The sequence below is a fragment of the Aedes aegypti genome, chromosome 3, assembly GCF_002204515.2.
Source record: "Aedes aegypti strain LVP_AGWG chromosome 3, AaegL5.0 Primary Assembly, whole genome shotgun sequence".
Lineage (NCBI taxonomy): Eukaryota > Metazoa > Arthropoda > Insecta > Diptera > Culicidae > Aedes > Aedes aegypti.
Genome location: NC_035109.1, coordinates 269,100,393 through 269,120,616, shown reverse-complemented (window position 1 = coordinate 269,120,616; position 20,224 = coordinate 269,100,393). Strand labels below are relative to the sequence as shown.

Below are 20,224 nucleotides of genomic sequence, written 5' to 3'. Positions count from 1 at the left end.
GACATAACACTGGAATTATTTTCATTGTACAGCAAAATAGCGATCATTTCTAATATTCGATAGTTGACTAATGACTAATGACTAATGAGCGCTTGTGTCGTTTTTTTTCCGAGTTTGACGTTTGCGCACTACTGCAACTACTGCACTCTTACTGTCTGTGGCTATAGATTGAAATGTAGTTGGAGCTCCATAGTAATCAATCACGGCAAATTGCACTTAGAACTGAGTGCCTCGATCACTATGACGAATAATTGTTGCAGGCAACCTTGCTCCAAGATAATAAATAGAAATGGTTATTTACTCCTATGAAACTCCTAGGAGATCCGACATTTAAGGGAACAATGGGTTACATGCATGGCCTGATTGCTACTCACCACATAGTAACGCAATTGCGCTAGTGTCTATGCACGAAAAATTGCTAAAAGGTAACGTGCATCTAACGTATTATTTCTCAAAATTGGAAACTATTTTTAAGATAATATTTGGTACTGGTTATGTGTAAAGATCATGGCTTTCACGTCTACCAAATATTTTTTCGATTAAAGCTTTCATTTATGAGATATTTGCCTTTTGCCTTAGCCAAGTGGTTAGAGTCCGCGGCTACAAAGCAAAGCCATACTGAAGGTGTCTGGATTCGAATCCCGGTCGGTCCAGGATCTTCTCGTAATGGAAATTTCCTTGACTTCCCTGGGCATAGAGTATCATCGTACCTGCCACAGAAAGCTCTCAGTTAATAACTGTGGAACAGCTCATAAGAACACTAGGCTGGGTCCCAGTGTGGACGTAATGCCAACAAGAAGAAGAAAAGATGCTTCTCCCCATACAAAATGAAATAAGAAAACTTCTGCTGATCAACTGTGGACAAGGGCAAAGCAGGTAATCCATTGAAAGATGCTGATCTATTTGCAGAAAACTAGTGACTATTTTTACAAATCGAAGAGGTCTCAATTCTCTATTTTTGTTTTATCAAGCCAATAGGATCCTAAACTTTTTGATAAAACCTTGTTTTTATTGACGAACACAATAGATAGTGTTCTTGCTACTTCTTCTTCTTTCTGGCCTTACGTCCCTACTGGGACAAAGCCTGCTTCTCAGATTAGTGTTCTTATGAGCACTTCCACAGTTATTAACTGAGAGCTTTCTTTGCCGATTGACCATTTTTGCATGTGTATATCGTGTGGCAGGTACGATGATACTCTATGCCCTGGGAATCGAGAAAATTTCCTTTACGGAAAGATCCTCGACCAGTGGGATTCGAACCCACGACCCTTGTTCTTGCTACTACTTTATTGAATTTTCCCTATATCTATATCATATCAAAACTTTAGTTCATAATTTAAAATAACTTTGATCATGTTTGACATTCACTGAGTCGACTTACTTTTTGGCAATGAGGTTGTTCGTATCTAACATTTTGGAAGAAACACGGAAAACAACATTCACCCAATATTTGAATTAAAATCAAATGCTTTGTATTCAATCCAACTCTGATCCATATTTGTGAGTTATCCTGTAAGAACTAAGCAAGCATTTTTAAACTCTGGGAAAATAGAAATGTATTTTAAAAATCGCTGAAAACTGAAAGTTTGAAGACTCATTACGCAACGTTTATTCATTAAGAAGTTATTTTAAGTTAAGCAATTAATCATTATTAAAAAAATCAAGGAATTGCAAAAAGTAGTGCGCAGAACGTGATTTTGACTCAAGTGGTGTCAGCAATTAATAACACTGCGGAACACGTTTTTGTCTCAAGCACCAAAATACCGCTATTTAATAAATTAAGGGTTTCTGAGTCCATTGCCGTTTTCAGAAATATCAAGGCACGTCTTATTTTCGATATATTGGCTGTTGAAAATGCAAAATTTGACTGTTTCAGCCAACTAGCATACAAGTTTGCGAACTTGTACGGCAATTTATTTGCTTAATTTGTCGTAAAATTCAAACTTCATGTATAAAACAATAATTTTTAACAAAGTTCATAATATTTTCGGTGGTAAAATGTTATGTTTTGGTGGTTCAGAAGAGTATTGTATTTTCCCATATAAGAGAAACTAAGAATTTTATATATAGACTGCAAGCATGTTGAAAAAAATCGATTTAAACTAAATTTTATCGTGAAATTTCAACTAAATTGTATCTAAATAGAAGGTTTAAGTCCTATTTAGCATGTTTGGTAGATTATATCACTAAAAAGTTTGATAAATCATACTTTAAATTTCATGTAAACATCAGTACAGCCAGTGTTTTATACAACTTTGGCGAGCTGTAGCTAAAAATTGTGACGTGCTGGAACATTTCTGAGAACGGCATCAGATTCAGCGACTCAAAATCTACTAGAGACACATAAATTGATCCTTGAGACACGCAAAAATGGCATTTTTGTTACGCTGTGTAATTACTAATTATAATTATATACAATTTGGTATGTGAACGCCGTGTCACCCAAAAAACCTCAATTTTGTAATACGTGCTTTATTCGTGATTTTTCTTATTATTTTTCCACTTCTTTTCTTGTCTTTCATTCATACTTATGAGCAACTTTACGATGCTGGTCAAATGACAGGAGAACTGGGAGTAAAGTTTACTTTTTCAATCATTATCATCAGTTTTCGCGTGATGATGGTTGATGACTGTGCGCATCTTTGACGTAGCTTTTGGAACAGGCGAAAACTTAAATGGAGAAAAATTATTAAAATATTTCTGATCACAAAAGTGCCTTTTTATATGGGTAACAAAGAGGTAGCTGATACAATAACTAGGTGTAATGTTACAGTAACGAACATTCTTAGATCTCTTTTTTGTCATTTTCTCCATGTCCCCGTTTGGTAACATGAGACGTTGTCAAAAATCACGCTGGATTTTATCAAAACAAAATCCCAGGCCTCATGTCAATTAAAGCCGATGCGACGTTCAGCTGTTTCGAAACGTCTCGGAAAATGGCTTATTAACCATACACGGAGAAATCAGACTACCGTAAAACGGGGTAACTTTGAAAGTTTTTTCGAAGAAAATTTGAATATTTAAAGAATTATAATTTATACTTTTAAAACAAGTACTGGTATTGATAGATTGCCAAAAGATTTGATAGATTGCCAAAGTATTGATAGATTGCCAAAAGATTTATTCTGAATGGATATATAATTTTCCATATTATTGAAAGTCGGTTTTCTGTTTTGGGGTAACTTTGATAATGGAGTACAATTCGCACTAAATTGAATGAATTACGGAACATTTATAGAGCGTTGCATACCTCTAGGCGTTTAACGCTATATAGAAATTTCTGACTAAGATTACAAAAACGGCCCCAGATTGTTAAAATGGTTTTCGCTAAGAGATTTGAGATTTAATTCATGTTCTACTAGAACTAGGCTGTCAAGAATAAATTACGAACTCATTATGACTTCATCAAATAGTGATCGTAGAACAGATTGTTTATAAGCGTTTCAAAAATGCTAAAATCTTATATTTTTTTAAATATTTGGATATAAAACCTTAAATCCACGTGATTTCAACGAAAATAGCTTTGACATGAAGTGTCATACTAATACTCTTTACTTTTGCATTCGTTTTGCTTAACTGATTAACAGAAACTTCGTTATTTCGTTTACTCTTTTGTGGGTCTCGCACTATCAAAGTTACCCGCATTATCAAAGTTAACCCGTTTTACGGTATCCAATAATTAAATTTTTTAAACTCAATTGCTTTTAGTTTTTATCCACGGTTGGGTTGTTTTGCTTCTCTCGCAACAGCATTGTTGTCAAAAACATAGAGAGACGCTCCGACCCAGCGTCGATTATCCGTGGAATAAGTCAAACTTGGGTTCTTTCAGTTTACCTAAATTTAAGTTGTTTTAATCCACTGCAGAGACTTCAAAAGTTAACGCTGATATATAAATATCGCGAAAGAGAGAGTTTATTGTAGTAAATAATGTATGTATGTGAGACTAGTTCTGTGCAAATCACTATTCTGTATCTTGTTTTGTAAACTACTGTTTCACAACTCAAATGAGTTGCGCAATAAATGAGCATTGCGTATTAGTACAGCTCTTACAACAATCCGACAACGTTCTGAAAAAGTAGGCCATTCAAAGACAGATTCGCATGACGAAAAATAGCCTATTACAATGATACATCACAAAAAAATACCATACAAGATAGAATCAGAAAACTGATTGGTTTTGATGTTCAACAAAACATCGTCAAAACAAGTATTGGTGAACTAACGCAAAGTTGAAATGCACTACTGCATCATATTTAAAATTTCTAGTGATAACCTTGGAAGAAAAATCACCACAATTATTTAACTGACAAGATTTTTGCAATTTTTGGCACTGAAAACCGTAAATATCCATTTCAATTCGAAAATCTTTTGCAACCTAACCTCACTTTTGATCGCCAATTATGCTATCCATAGATATTCTACGCGTCCCCAATCAAAGTTAAATTGAATTTTTTTGTCAACAATTTGATAAAACACAAACGACGAGAATTCACCGAATTCTAGATGTCTAATGAAAAAAACCTTCATCTGTGATCGACCTTTCCCCGATATAGAAAGGTCAAACGCATAATGAATATCGCGTCCTTCGCAGAGAAACAGACACGCTTGAATCTGTTGAGACTGTTTACGCGGTCTGCCGTATTCGTCCGCTCGTCAGTCGTTGTCGTAAGAGTTTAGGTTGATATAATCAAATGATGCTTTCCTGTACAGCCGAGTGTACTGAAAGGCTACAGATTCTCACTGAAAAAATAACACTCAGGTACCGTAGGAATCCATCCATCAAAATAATATGTTAACTTGCTCTTTTTCTTTCTAAACTGTTTCTAAGCATACGATGAACTGCATGTATAAATACTGGATCAGAGAATCAAATCAAACTACATTAAATTTGTATGTAGTGTACAAATTTTGAACCTATACGGATTTCAGGTCCGCCACTGTTTTGTAGTCATTTGTAGAGTTTCAGAGGGTTGTTATTGACAAAAATAAGTAACCTAGAGATTTTTCAATTCAATTAAAATTTATGAATAAGTGTAATCCCAAGTAACCACAAGCATTATAACATTGCACGTATTCTACTGCATATCAACACCATTGATGCAACATTGCTTTTATTCAACAAATTTCAAGAGCTGTCAAGCAATAAAGCATTAACCCTACATTACAAATGTAACAATGCACTAACATCACTTTATAAATTGTACTGCTGCATTAATATTACTTTATAAGTTGCTTCATTGCTTTATCGCCCTTTTTGCATTAATTTAATTGTAAAAGTGCCCTTTTCCACTTTTAAACTACTTTAATGGTAGGCTTACGGCAATGCAGCTGCATTATATATGCAATTATATAATGCTCCATGGTTACTTGGGATACCATTCATTTATGAGTCCTATTGTTTATATAGCTATCTTTCAATCTTCAAAGAGTCTTGTTATTTATATAGATATCCTTCCTATTCAGCTTTTTACGCTAGCTATAAAACAACTGGGGGTTATTTGGCTTGGACATTTCTTGCCTACAGATTTTATGGTTTGTTCTCAGTAGGCAATAGTTTTAGATTGTTGATTGAAATGTCAATAATTTTCACTGGGTTTGTGTTGCAGCTGCATGTTTTTTGTATTACAATAAAAATTCCAATTTTCATAGAACTGCATTCTCTTTATTTTAGGCATCAGTAGCTCACAAGTATAATGATGGATAGCGATTATATTTTTGACGCTTCTCTTATATCAACATGAAAAAAATCACCATTGCAATGTTTGCTTTGATCATTCCATAAAAATATTATAGTGTAGACAAGAACAGTCAAAAGGGGGTGATTCAAAGTTTATAGCGAGCTAGCGTAAAAAACTGGGTATCCTTCAAAGATTAACAAAGACCACAATTTTATGGCAAGAATACTGTGCAGTTTTGTATATATTTGTAATATTTTACTGAAAATTGCTTAATCTTAGAAGTTTTGTTATCATTTATTTATTTCAGCATTGATTGCATGGACTTTTAGGTGAACAGTTCACTCTTTTGTTTTGTCGCCGAACTGACACAGTCGAGAGCCGGCTGGCGTCATTCGATACATATGCGTCTATGTAGACGCAATTTCGTGATATCCTAACACTATTTACAAGAAACCGACACAGCACACACAGAATGAATGATTCAGCACAACCGGTGCGGTGGCGAGAGAATGACGTCTATTGGCGGAGAAATTGAACGACGACCGAGCGGAGAAGTGAAGTGGTGCAACACGTGCGTTCTGAGGACGAGTATCGGAGCTGGAAAGTTGGAGCCGGCAGATATCGTCACGATAGGAACATTCCCGTTCACTTGAGGAAAGGTTGTCGCTGTTTTATCGCCATAGAAATTGGTACTTTCTGTTCGCTTATCACGCGATGGCGATGACTATCACGCTTGAATCGTGTACCGTAAAACGGGGTAACTTTGATAGTTTTTTCGAAGAAAACTTCAATATTTATGCATGCTGTTTCAAAGAATTACAATTTATATTTTTAAAACAAGTACTGACATCCTAGCTTTCGATTGCACTTGATAGATTTCCAAAAGATTTATTGTGAATAGATAAATAATTTTTCATATAATCGAAAGTCGGTTTTCTGTTTTGGGGTAACTTTCATAATGGAGTATGAATCGAACAAGATTGAACGAATTATGGAACATTTATAGGGCGTTGCATACCTCTAGGCATTTAACGCTATATGGAAATTTCTGACTTAGATTACAAATATGGTCCCAGTTTGTAAAAATGGTTTTCGCTAAGAGATTTGAGACCGAATTCATGTTCTACTATAACTAGGCTATCATGGGTAAGTGACGAACTCATTATTACTTTATCAAATAGTGGTCGTAGAACAGATTGTTTGTAAGCTTTGCAAAAATGCTAAAATCTTGTAAATTATTAATGTTTGCATAAAAATCCTCAAATGCACTTGATTCCAACGAAAATAGCTTTGACATGAAGTGTCATATTAATACTCTTTACTTTTGCATTCGTTTTTCATAACTAATTGACAGAAACTTCGTTATTTCGTTTAGTATGTTGGGGGTCTCGCACTATCAAAGTTACCCGCATTATCAAAGTTACCCCGTTTTACGGTACATGTCACCTTAAGTGCCTCGAAGCTCAACAGCAGTTTGCACTTTGGTGAACTCAGTCGCGCAAACTGTGCCAATACACTTGCAAATACTTATGCAACGCTTGACTATCGCCGTGCGGTGGATATTGCCTTAGTAGTAGGCAAGGAGAGATACGCGAAACTCATGTGAATGAAAACTGTATAGTAGATACACGCTACATTTTCAATGTAAGCTTTTTGATATATTAATTCTGCTTTCACAATGATATGACCACCCATAATTTTTCGTATAGGGTGATGTGCTAGTGTGGGGCCTTCCTTAGCCGAGTGGTTAGAGTCCGCGGCTGCAAAGCAAAGCCATGCTGAAGGTGTCTGGGTTCGATTCTCGGTCGGTCTTTTCGTAATGTAAATTTCCTTGACTTCCCTGGGCATAGAGTATCATCGTACATGTCACACGATATACGAATGCGAAAATGGCACTTTGGCAAAGAAAGCTCTCAGTTAATAACTGTGGATGTGCTCATAAGAACACAAGCTGAGAAGCAGGCTCTGTCCCAGTGAGGACGTAATGCCAAGAAGAAGAAGAAGTGCTAGTATTAAGCTTTGATTAGTGATAACCTGCAAATTTCCCAGTATTGCAGTGCGTGATGCAGATACAAACCGATACCAAACAATTCTTTCTTAAAACGGCTTTCGCATTTTACAATAATATTTTGATAAATCTTCATCGTTTATTGGAAATAATGAAATGACATTATTACTTGCCGTTTTCTCTATTCGTCGTATTGTTCACATTTCTGTCGCAATCAGTTTTCAGATTCGTCTCACACCTAACGGCTCACTGTGATATGATGAGTGGTCAAAATACAACATATCAACGCTATCGCGTCTCCAGTTGAAAGCCGGAATCATCGACACGCAAAAACCGATTTTTCTCTAAATCTATGCGTTGAACCCAACGTCGGGCATAGTGCGCAGGATAGCGGACGTTGTGTGAAAATCCGTTTTTCGCGTGTTGAAAATTCCGGTTTTCAACTGTGAGAATAGTATAATAAAATGTTTAGATCTACGGGTATCTCCCTCCATTCTTTCAGCATAATGAAATATATGGATTTCCTTCAAAATTCATTGTTCGCCATCAAAATTCAGCTCAAACATATAAGCACAATTACTTTTGACAAAACAATCATGAGAGCTGCTAACAGTTTCTACGCCGAACATCGCGTACACATTGATACAAAAAAACCTTTTTTTTTCAGTACGGCAGATTGAACTATGGTCACATTCTCAATTATACGCGGTTGTTAAGGGAATTTAATGAAATTTCGTGAATTATAAGAATTTTAAGGCGTGTAATTTTAAAGAAATCCTTCAGTGAAGAAGTACGAAGGTTTTTCATAATAAAAATAAGAGCCCGGTGAAGTAAGTCAGACAGGGGGCGGGATGAAACTTGTAAAGTGGTGTGACCCAGTCGATCGCTACGCATTTCGATCGTCCGATTTGTCCATGAGATTTATTGAAAAAGTGAAAAGTGAATAATTGAACTAAAATTATTTCTCGAAATACAGTAATTTTTTTGCATTTTTAGTGTACAAGTGTACGAATCATAACAGCTTTAACAAAATTACACTTGGAAAATTAATCTATGCAGGTAAGTTTTAATATCCGCCGTAGTGGCACATTTTATGTTAAATGCAATGAATACTAGCGCTAACGACGAAGTAGAACGAAACCCTATAGGACAGCGGTTTTCATATCGTGCTCCGCGGAGCACTTGGTGCTCCATGAAGCCTTAGCAGGTGCTCCGCGACAGGTTTGAAAGATTGTACCAATGGCTTGAAATATCTCAAAATTTTGCTTTTGAATATGCTTGCAATTGTAGCATATTAAGATATGAAGATTTTCGAAAGTTTAAATTATAAAAACAAAACAACCAATTGCGCTGAAAATGTGATCGGTTAGTAACTCGTTAATAGCGACCAATCACTCGAATTTTCATTTAAGACTTCATTTTTACGGAAACGTTCAGAATTTGGACTGATTTTAAGTTACAAATATTCTGACGGTGAACATTCATCCGTACATTCTGTATGGCACAGTTTAAGTAGTAAAATTGGGTTTTCTTGAATTTAATATGGAATCTTAAAGTTGAAATTCAATTTTCCACTACAGAATACTTTAAAACTTTCAGGATGTGAAAGATTTGTTGGGGTACTTATAAAAGGCGAACACGAAATAATTGCGACACCGAAAATGTCATGCCAATTTTTTATAATATTTAGAATAAAACTTAAATTTTAAGGTAGTTTTATACATATATTTACTTGAAAAATAAAAAAAGTTAATCAAAAGAGCATTGAGTGTAAAATTGAAGGCATTTTTGCTTGATGCCCTCCATCAAAGTCTTAACAGTGTCATCCGGTACCAGTTTCTCAGTTTTTTTTCCATTTTCTTAAACATGTCCTTCTCGTTTTTGACTGTCTTCTTGCTGTTCCTCAGTTTCCGCTTCATTATACTGCTCCACCGGGCGCAGCTCCGGACAGTTTGGCGGATTCATGTCCTTTGGAACAAAATGGACAGAATTGGCCTCATACCACTCCAAGACACTTTTAGAATAGTGGCATGATGCCAAATCCGGCCAAAATAGCGGAGCTTCGTCGTGCTGCTGCAAGAACGGTAAAAGGCGCTTCTCGAGGCACTCAGATTAGTAGATCTCGCCACACTGAACGAAACTTCCCGCCTCAAAATGAATGATTCCTAATTCACTTGGCTATAAATCCTCATATTCCACGAATTGAATGAAATTTATGGTGTAAGATGCATCCACAGACTATTGAACAAAAATCATCCAATTCTAGGATGATTTTTGATTCACATCCGTCTGAAAATAAGTAGATAATTGAGTTATGATAACATAAATGAATAACATGCATTTTATGACGGATTATTATTTCTTCTATGTCCCAAATCGAAAATCATTCAATTATCGGCTGAAACAACATATGGATTGCTGATGATCCCAGTTGTCAAATCATCCTTGTGAATCGTAAACAAATATGGTGGAGGCAACGTGGTGTGGTTCAATTTTCTCCGAGAATAAAATAGGTAATTGAACATTATTTATATTGTAATTATCCAAAAACATCTTTTCTTAGTATGTGCTTATGGTTTTATAGGATAAATGTATCGCTGATGCTCAGATTTCTGGTTGGATCATGGAGTTAAGTTAAGAGCTACAACATGTTTTCTTCAGAGTGACCCCTGTTCCTGCAGCCGATTTTGTAGAATGTTCTTGATGCAATATCGATGTAATAAACGAAATTATCTGTTATAGAACCATCAACTTCGTAATGTATTTTTAATATGAATCATTTTACAATATGAACTAACATAGCAGGGGTTGTTTACATGTACGTATGAAAATCATTCAATTTTCTCCATCTTTTTGATGAATACAAATCGTTTCAAAGTTGGATGATTTTCATTTGGTGGGATTTGTAAACAGATGATTTCAACGAAGATGAAAATCATCTTAAATGTGTCTGAAAATAGGTTTGGGGCTCGGATGAGGCAAAAATCATTCAATCTATGGCAGGAGATTCCGTTCAGTGCATTTACGGTGCCCTTTGTCACGAAAGGCTCACTCCTCAGTCCGCAAGAGCAGATGACCTGCCAAATGAGATATTTGGAACGAACTTCGACATTTACTTTTTCTTAAATTTGTCGTTCATATCGAACTTGCTCTTGTTGGTGAAAAACTCCAACCCCGGAATTTGCTTAAAATCGGCTTCTATATACGCTTCGTCGTCCATCACACAGCAGCCATATTTTGTCAGCATCTTCTCATAGAGCTTCAGTGCCCGAGTTTTATCCGTCGATTGTTGCCGCTCATCGCGGTTTGGGAAGTTCTGTACCTTGTATGTAGTCTAGCTCTCTTCTTTGCATTCTGGACGTAGCTCTGCGACTTGCCAATCTTTTAAGTCAAATCACGACTTGAGACGTTGGGATTTGCTTTAATCATCCGTCTTTTTGTTCTCCGGTCCCGGTTTTCTTCCAGCTCCGTTGCCGTGGTCCAACGTCAACCACTTCAACACTCTGGAGACGGTTGAATAGTGAATGTTCAACATTTTTCCCAACTGCCGGTGCGACAAGTCAGGAAATTCCAGGTGTATGGAAATAATTTGTTCTCTCAACTCGCGTTGGTTCCTCTCCATTTTCGTTTAATTGAAAAACACGACTTCGAGTTTGACAGCATGTAAACAATACACATCAATGAGAAAGTGTGCAAAATTTGGTTGATTTTTACCCAATGGTAGAAAAGTTATGCCCTGTTGAATGTGTCGCAATAATTTCGTGTTCGCCCTTTGCTCGTCGAAAAAAACTGAGGTCAATGCAATTACGATAATAATCGAAACCGTGATACAAAATTAGGAATATTTCAAGAGTTCCAAAAAAGTAGAAACATAAAGCTCCGTCCCAATTTCAGTACAATGACACAGAAACACATGTTTGCTCAATTTTTAAATATTTTTCATTGGTTAAAGTTGCAAAAATAACATTTTTACCATATCAACTCATGTGGCGTTTTTGTCTGCTAAGTGCATCTCAAAGAGCCCGTGTTGGTGGGTGTTGGTCATCAAAATTTTACAGCTCCAGAATATATATCGTAGAATATTCTTATAAAAAGTGTTACAAGGGGGTGAGTGGGTTTCAAAAATGGACATTTTTAGCGTTATGAAAATTGTGTCAAGGTTCATATTTGGACCCATTTTTGAATCACAGTTTATACATGATAAAGTTGTTATTTGAATTGGCAATGTAGTAGGCAGAACAATTTTCATCGTTTTATTCAATACAAACAAGATTTCATCAAAAATTATAGGACCAAATCATGAGTATTTTCGAGGGTGCTGAACTGTTGGTCGAACCATTTAAACATATTAATAGTTGCTTGAAAAAGAAATATTTCGTTGAGTTGTTCAAAATAACAAAAAAGTTGAAACATTTTCCAACCAAAGCAATTCTGCCGTTTTCAAGCGATGATTTTTTTTAATATTTCACGAAAACCCGAACACAGTTTTATAAAGATGCTTGATTTCAAATTAAACCATAAAATAAAAAAAATGCTCAATAAAATAAATTTTTGGATAAAAATTAAGAATAATGAAAGATTGACCATCATATACCATACTTCACGGTTTTCCTAGGAATTATAGGGTTGATTTAGGCGTGTAAAAATCCAGATTTCAAGCGTAGTGCTAATGGAAAACAGGTGCTCCGTGCAACATATTTCTTTCAATTAGTGCTCCACGAGCCAAAAAGGCTGAAAACTCCTGCTATAGGAGAATATAACTGAAGTAAGAAAAATCTGATACAGGTCTGTTCCGTTTTTATCTCGCTCCGGTTTTGTCACGTTATGATTTCGTCAACAAATTATTCCGTTTTTATCAACACCCAAAAATTGTTTTTTTTTTTAATTTTTCAATTGATTATAAAATAAAAACTTTATTTGAAGGAATTCAAATGTGTATCATTAGTCTCAGGGATGAATTTTCGACATTATGTGTTGCGCAACTACGGTACATGGTTGGTGTCAAGTCCTATTCTATTCTATGAGGTTTGACTCCTCCTTGCCCGCTAATCAATTAGAGTTTAACTTAGCAAGATTGACGCATTCTTCAACATTCGAGAATCGCTCTGGTCACGTCCTAGCAACAACTGGAATTGTGATTAGTTGTAGACATTCTTAAGAGAATCGCGGACACCTCTGCTCTTACTTTATGACATGACATCATAAAATGTTCGATAGAAATATACGTTCAGTCAATGTTGGGGATTGAACCAAAGATTATCTATCACGTATGTAGGGTAATTTACGGCTTCGGCACCATTCGACTATTATCGACGCCTATTATCAAACGCCAAATACACCGTATTTCTCTATCAAACTACATCAATGAAAACTTTCGGATGATTCTTTGTACTATCTGGTTCCCCTTAACGAGATTTCCGAAGCTGAACGAACAATTTCGCCAGAAAAGTCATTAATTGAAATAAATATGCCTCAAAACGCTTCTGATTTGGAGCTGCCGAACGGATTTGCCTGCAGTTCTAATGGAAAAGGCTGCCTAAGAGAATGAGGTTGTAGACAATAGCGGTACTGTGATGAAACGTTCGAAGCCTGAAATAACGATAGCAAAATATGTTCAATAATTCTGACGGTGTGAATCGATAGACCATTGAGCAGCGCATGAAAATAATCAGACAAACACGTAATTTGTCCGCTGATGTCCGAGAAAATTACAAAAGAACCCAAGTAACAATGAAAGCTGAACAGTGAGAGCATTTGCTGAACACTGGTTGGTTAAAGGTGTCAATTGTTGAATACCATGACAGCTGAATATCAGTTTGACTAAACGCTAATTCAATACTCTTATCCAGCAATACATGAACAGCTGTACAGCTAGCTGAATAAAAAATTATGCAACTATGTTGAAAACTTATATCCAGCTTGACATTTAAATGTAATGTAATTTAAATATTGCTGCTTAAGACCATAATCAACCTTTAACTATGCATTATACAGCGACTAAAATGAGCACGAAGAATACTTTAACGTTTGAATGTAATAAAACAAATGTCATTGAAAGATTATAAGTAACGCTCAAAATGGACAAGAATTATCTAAAAAAAAAACAAAAGAGCTGGATCATACCATAGAAATTAAAAAGAAAAGACTTGAACAATGCGAAACATTTCTGAAGAGTAACTTCTCAGAAAGTAACGCTAACAATAATGATATTCCAAACCGAATGACAAATTTACATCAACTTACAGAACAAACAAAACCGCCGAAAAGTACAATCTGATCTTCGTTCCCTTTAAGAGTGGTTTATTTATATTCTAATTTGATATTTCAACATCAAATTTTCCAGTAGACGACGATGAAAATCCAACGATCTACGATCTATCCAATGCAGAAAGCAATGACAAATATGATATTGCTTTATCATACGTTAATGGCGATTAAAGTGATACAATTCCATTTGAATCAGATAAGAACCTAGATTTAAACGTAGGAACTGAACCGGACTCTTACAATCAAGGTTCCAGAGAAGCTTTGCGATGGTGGGCTATCCAGTATAACATTTCCCATCAAGCCTTAAAAGCTTCATTGCGTGTTATAAAGCAGCTTCAGCTTCTGCGAAAGTCCTTATAGACTTTCTTTTCATACAGCATGGAATCTTGTGCCATTTAGAGGAGGGAATCGAAGAATGATCTTTGATCAGAGCTCCAGCATTTTTGTCAGGCCACATGAGGAATTTCCCCATGGCCCACCGCTGAGGAACGGTAGAATAAGTTTTCTTCCGTTATCCACCGTTTCGACGACTGCGAAACTTCCATTATTATCTTAAATACAAAGAATCAAATGAATTTTAAAGCTTAAAGAGTTTTTTTTTTATAAATACCTGTAGTTTTCTTCATTACAATCGATGTTGTGGGCAAACTAGAAAAGCAAACTTCGGAAACAAACATATAAACACAAGCACAATTTTGCCAGCTATCCCCAGCATGTCACTTTGTGCTGTATACAGCTTATTCAGCCCCAATGCAACCATTGTTCAGAATTATTCAGGCTTTAATCAGTTATGGTGGTAAGTTATGCTCTTGTTTTTAAGCTCACTTGTACAGTTCCAGATGGAGCGAATAACAAGGTAAGTGACGATAAATCCGTGGATCTCAATTCGATTCTCAAAATAACCATAATGATCAATATACACTTTTCAATTTCAGCAGATATTCCTCGGTGCATTTGATTTCAGCAGTGACTAATAAATTAATGAGATTGAGATTTAATTTATTTCATTTTATCCATGCTGAATAAGTATTGATTTTTAGATGAACAAGAGATGATTTAGCGATCGTTAAGCTTTGAACGCCAGCCTCTGTTCTAAAAATTGAATTTTCAATATCCTACTCTTTCTTAGCTGTTGCTGTATAATCATTGAATAAAGGCTTATACATAGATACTTCAGCGCTTTGAGAAAAAACAGTTTCCAAATAACGTGCACCCCCGCTAATTTGAACGGCACCTCATGCAAACCATCCCCGGTCAACCAGTCAGTGATTTTCGATAGCGATCGATATAGATTCGTTTTGAACCGTTAGTGATAGCCATCGTTGGTCAAAGATCTATAAAGAATTATGAAGACTGGTTGGTCAGGTCGAGGTTCATTTTTAATTTGAACATCTAGTCACCCTAGAAACGTGCTAATGACGTTTGAGCTAAATGACGTTTGAACCATTTTTAATTTGAACGATGTGCAAATTAGTGGGGTACAGATTAAAAAGTGTTCGGATTAAATGTGGTCAAACCAACGGGGGTACCCGGTAAACTGTTTTAAGCCTGGTATCCACATCCTAAGTAGAGCGGTCAAGTACAATTTGTTGCTTATTACCAAAGTAATTTTGACAGCTGATCCAGAATGAGCAAAGTGTCACTTTTACTTGCGGAATAATTGAGCGGCACATTTTTCCGTACGGAATAGTGACAGCTCCATTTGATTTGTACGGCAGGCGTTACCAATGTTACGAAATCAGCTCTACTTGTCAACTGGATACAGCTCAAGTAATTTGGACAGCTGAAGTATTTCTTGGCCATTACTTGTCCTATCCTTTTGCACAGTACTTACGAAGTGGATACCACGATTAAGCGCATGTACAACCTTTATTCAGCTATTTAAAGAACCACAAATAAGCTTCAGGCTGGATAAAATCGCCAAAATTAGATGTTTAGGAGCTGAATAAAAGGTTGTAGCTCCAATTAACAGATTTTGTTCAAATGAAAGCTGGTTTAGAAAAGCTGTTAAAACGTTTAAGCAGCATCAAATTGTTATCTGGGAAGCACGGCATCAGCTTAGACTGCCGATAATTACTAAATTCCCCTAGACGCGGTAACCTTTAGACCAAATACGACAACAGACGTTGTAATGGGTGAAGCTGAAACTGGGCGCCTAGTTTTTGCTCAAGTACCTACGTCTGCTGTCTTGGTAGTGTCATTCTCAAAACACACCCAAGCCGTTCCCATAGGGGACGTTAACCACAAGGAAGGACGTTTCAAGTAATACTGTTTCATATGGTATGTCCTCTTCAACATCTAATCCAATTTCTCTCGCCGTTCCCTTACGGTACCTATCCATCTAGTATTCATTGCTTTCTTCTCCATGCTCCCTTTTACTTCGAGCAAAATAGACCGATATGCCGATAAACAAATTAAAACAGCTATTTATCTGCGAGATAAACGAATGGTAAGTGTGCGAAAGTATACGTTTGGTGTTTCTCTTGGAATCGCTTTATCTATGATTCATGGTATGGCTTTCAATGCCCCACAGTTCTGATTCAACGTTTGTTACAATAAATAATTAAATTATTAATTAACACACAACAGAGGTGAAAAAACCTCGCTTATCGTACACAGCAAACCGTGCAATCGTGGCAAACCGCGCGACAACTGAAGGGTTAAGGACAGTTAGACGAGTACACAAATCACAGAACGTAGAGTTACATTTGTACCGTTCCCTCTACCTCCTGAATAGGAATCGTCACTCCTTGAGCCCTACGGGCTGACGAGGTTTCGTGTTAAATGTTTAGGTCCTCAAGTCAATTCCGTAAATACTTGTGTTTCATTAAGCTTATTCGCTTTTTATCGACAGTGGCACGAGTTCTGTCTTCATAGCTGAATTTTGGGCACCTTATGCTGAATCGACCCCTTTGAAATCAACTACTCGATGTCTGGGGTCGAAAAGCAATCAAATGCACAAACATGTGTTGGCGCAAATTGATCAAGTCCTAAATTTGTCTTCTTTCGAGCTACAAAACTACAACTCGTCACAAACCTGTGCTTTCTAGGTGCATTCAATTTTTATACGTGTACCAAAAGTGGCTCAAGCAATGTTATGCTCAAAATATGATTTTATTACTGTTTTTATATGTTACCCATAGAGGTTGAAATCTTTCTGTAGATGCCAAAAGATCTCTGTTAAGGATTTTTGTTATTATGTTCTGATTTTGTATGACTTAGGTAGTCCACTATTAGCACCGACACCCTATTGATTATTAAGCAATTTTGCCAATTTTATTGTTACTTCCTTACGTGTTAATCAACATCAGCTTGCCAATCGGTTTTCAATATCTTTTCTTCAGCCCAGCTCGTGAAGCCATGCAGTGGAAGTGATAGTGATAGCACCTTGAGGTTTCATCCCATTTCTGTGGAAAAATGAATGGAAATCTTCTCCAAGTTGCTGCTTTCAAACGCTTTTCATTGACTTAAAATAACATATGAATAATTAAAATAATATATAAGAAACATTATTTTTCAATTTTTAAAATCATTAATAAGGGCTTCTATACGTTCTTCAAGGTTATTCTAACGTTTTAATATTAATTATAAACACCACTTAGCTTGCTTTGATTCTGCATTCAACTAAATTAAAATGTATGTAAGAAATGTTTGGTTCAAATTTTATGGAATGCTAGCGTAAAAAACTGGACACAACAAAACCAGTAGACAAACTCTCTGCTCAATTCCAAGCAATATCATATCATTATTTTGTTGTCACAGTTGCCCTACATACAAAACGCAATATTTTTCTAATTCGCAATCAGGGACAGCTTCAATTTGCGTTCGTTGTTCTAACCCTCAACAGAAAACAACAGCAAAACACCCGGTAATTCTCCGACGCCGAATAAAAATGCGCCAACAACACATGCTGCTTATATATTTAGAAGTAAACCAATTTGACATTCACCGTACCAATGGAGGTCACCGTCGGCGTAACCGAAGGATTTGCGAGTGTGGGACCGTCCACGACACGACGGATCTCTAATATACCTGGCTGGCGGAATTCTATCGTAATTAATTGCGATATAAAATTACTGAGTGTTTTTTTTTTTGCAATGGCATCACGATTGAAGCTGTAATTTTCAGTCATGCGACATTCAAACGTGATCTGGTAGGCTACCTTCCGGTGCTCTGATCTTTGTTTGTTTGAGTCGCCTTGCAAAAATTTGGATTTTTTCGGTTATGATGATATAATGGGTTATGCAAATTAGGTGATTTTTACTGATTATTCATTCAGATACTGATGCATGGAATAAAAGTCTTGATTCTTACCTGGCGGAAGACATCTTAAAAAAGCGGATGAGTCCGGATGCTTGTTTAATTTGCCGGAACAACTTTGCGCTTTTCACGACTATGACACTTGTTGCAAATGTTTCAAACTGAACCACTCACTTGTCGCACCTCACAGGTTTGGATGCAGAAAGCAAACACTTCACAGTTGGTTTTCTCCAGACACTGGTTAAGCTGTTTGATACTTGTACTGGCTGTAGCTTTCCAGTAATCACACTCTTTACGAAAGGAAATTTCTTTCCTGAGACGAACGTCCGAATGCTGTAAGATTTAAGGCACGACTATCGTCTGTAGGATTCCTTTTGAAGCTGCTCCGTTAACGGACGATCCCAACGATATAAAGTTGTGGTGGACTGAATGACGTATCTTGTCTGGGTTCACGCCTCCTCCACCACTGTGCTCCTACTTACAGGAAATACTAGCGACCTGATATTTATTTCGCGATGTGCTGAAGTTTGTGATCAACACAGCGTTGTTTGTGGTAGTTCAACTTGAGGTGCCGTCGACTTTAGCGGAGTTGAATCACGTTCTTACCGATGGTGGCCTTCGCCGTTGCCGTTCTTTCCTTATCGTACGTACGTTACGCTGCTGCGTAAAATGGCTCCTTCGCACTGGTCGCGTGGAAATTTCGCACTAGTTGGCCAGCCAAAGGCAGCTATCGAACTAGGCTAGACGAAACTTGTTCCCGCTGCTTGGATACGACGATCCTACCAGTGCACACTACGATCGTGGGCCACACGTACGATCAGCACGATATGACGTTGGAATTAACGCCAACAATTGCCGAACGACAACCACCGTGGATGTAAAGATTGATGCAACTGAAGGTGGGAGAGTTCATCCACCAGTTGGGGAGAACGAAACAATTTTCAGCTGAACAAAATTATCATTTCCGAGCTCACGCACACATTTACGTTTCGATAAAATTCATCGCGTGGCGCGGTTCATCTGAAACCCAAACGTAAACAAGCTCGTTGGTGTTCGTTTGGAGGCCAAAGCTATCCACATGGCTGGCAGCACGTTTGATGTTGCGATGACGTACATTCACCCTCTTACCGTCGCAGAACTCGCTTTCGACCAATCAGGGCCACGCAACTAGAAGGCCCGTCTCGTATCCATATGCAGGTGAATGGTATTCTCGAAGTGCATGGACTTCAAGTGTTTGTAGATTCATTCGGTTTTTCCTTGTTCGTTTCCATTCGGTTGACGCATTTGTACTTTGATTCGATTGAATTTCACAATATGCAGCGTCGATTGAATCAACCAATGGCAATTATTGCCAGCGAAGGTGTGTCTGGTCGAGTCTGTTTGCAGAAAAGATATCGACTTGTCGCGCGAAGACGATGACACAGCAAACCGCATGCATGGCACAATCTTGATGAAACAACGATTCGATAATTAAAGAGCAGAATATCCAAGTTTTGTTTTTTAATTACTTCGTGCTGTTGACGTCACCCAACTCATTCTTTTGTTTAATTCATAAGATTTTATCTTAGCTTTAAAATTATATGTTTCAATATTTGCGTTAGTAGTACGCACACAACCGTTGGTTGCGGATATGACAAGGCGCACGTTTCTTATACAGAGTGGTCCCTTTTTTTCTGCTTACTTTATGCGACGATATTCTGCTACTCTCAGTTTTAAACAAACTTGGTGCCAATCTCCGACATCTATCTCCGAAATATGAAATATGAAAAATTGGTGCATTTTTTCAATTATGGAGGTAACCAAATAATCGCTTTGGCTGACAAATCCGAATCTGTACTTGAATTTAATACATATTCCATATTTCCGAATTGGGAAATCAGCAACTTCAGAGCAACAATCAATCATTACAGTTATTTTTCATCTTCAACCATTGTGTGTTAACTGCGCTGTAGGCAAAGCGTGTAAAGTTATAACTAGCGTTTGCATTCTAACCACAGGACTAAAACGGCTG

The 20,224-nt window shown here is 36.9% G+C and overlaps 1 protein-coding gene and 1 long non-coding RNA gene across 2 annotated transcripts in view; one reads left to right on the top strand and one right to left on the bottom strand.

Moving 5' to 3' along the window:
• Window positions 1–19,108, bottom strand: part of LOC5572224 (trehalase) — a 113,835-nt gene extending 94,727 nt beyond the window's left edge. The window contains exon 1 of the mRNA XM_021850104.1: window positions 18,268–19,108. Within this exon, the coding sequence (XP_021705796.1) occupies window positions 18,268–18,281 (14 nt within the window). The 5' untranslated portion in view covers window positions 18,282–19,108. The remainder of the gene's footprint in view (window positions 1–18,267) is intronic.
• Window positions 9,783–10,437, top strand: LOC110677961. Its single transcript, XR_002501349.1, has 2 exons — window positions 9,783–10,199; window positions 10,271–10,437. It is a non-coding gene; the product is annotated as an uncharacterized LOC110677961 (long non-coding RNA).
• Window positions 19,109–20,224: the final 1,116 nt, after the last annotated feature.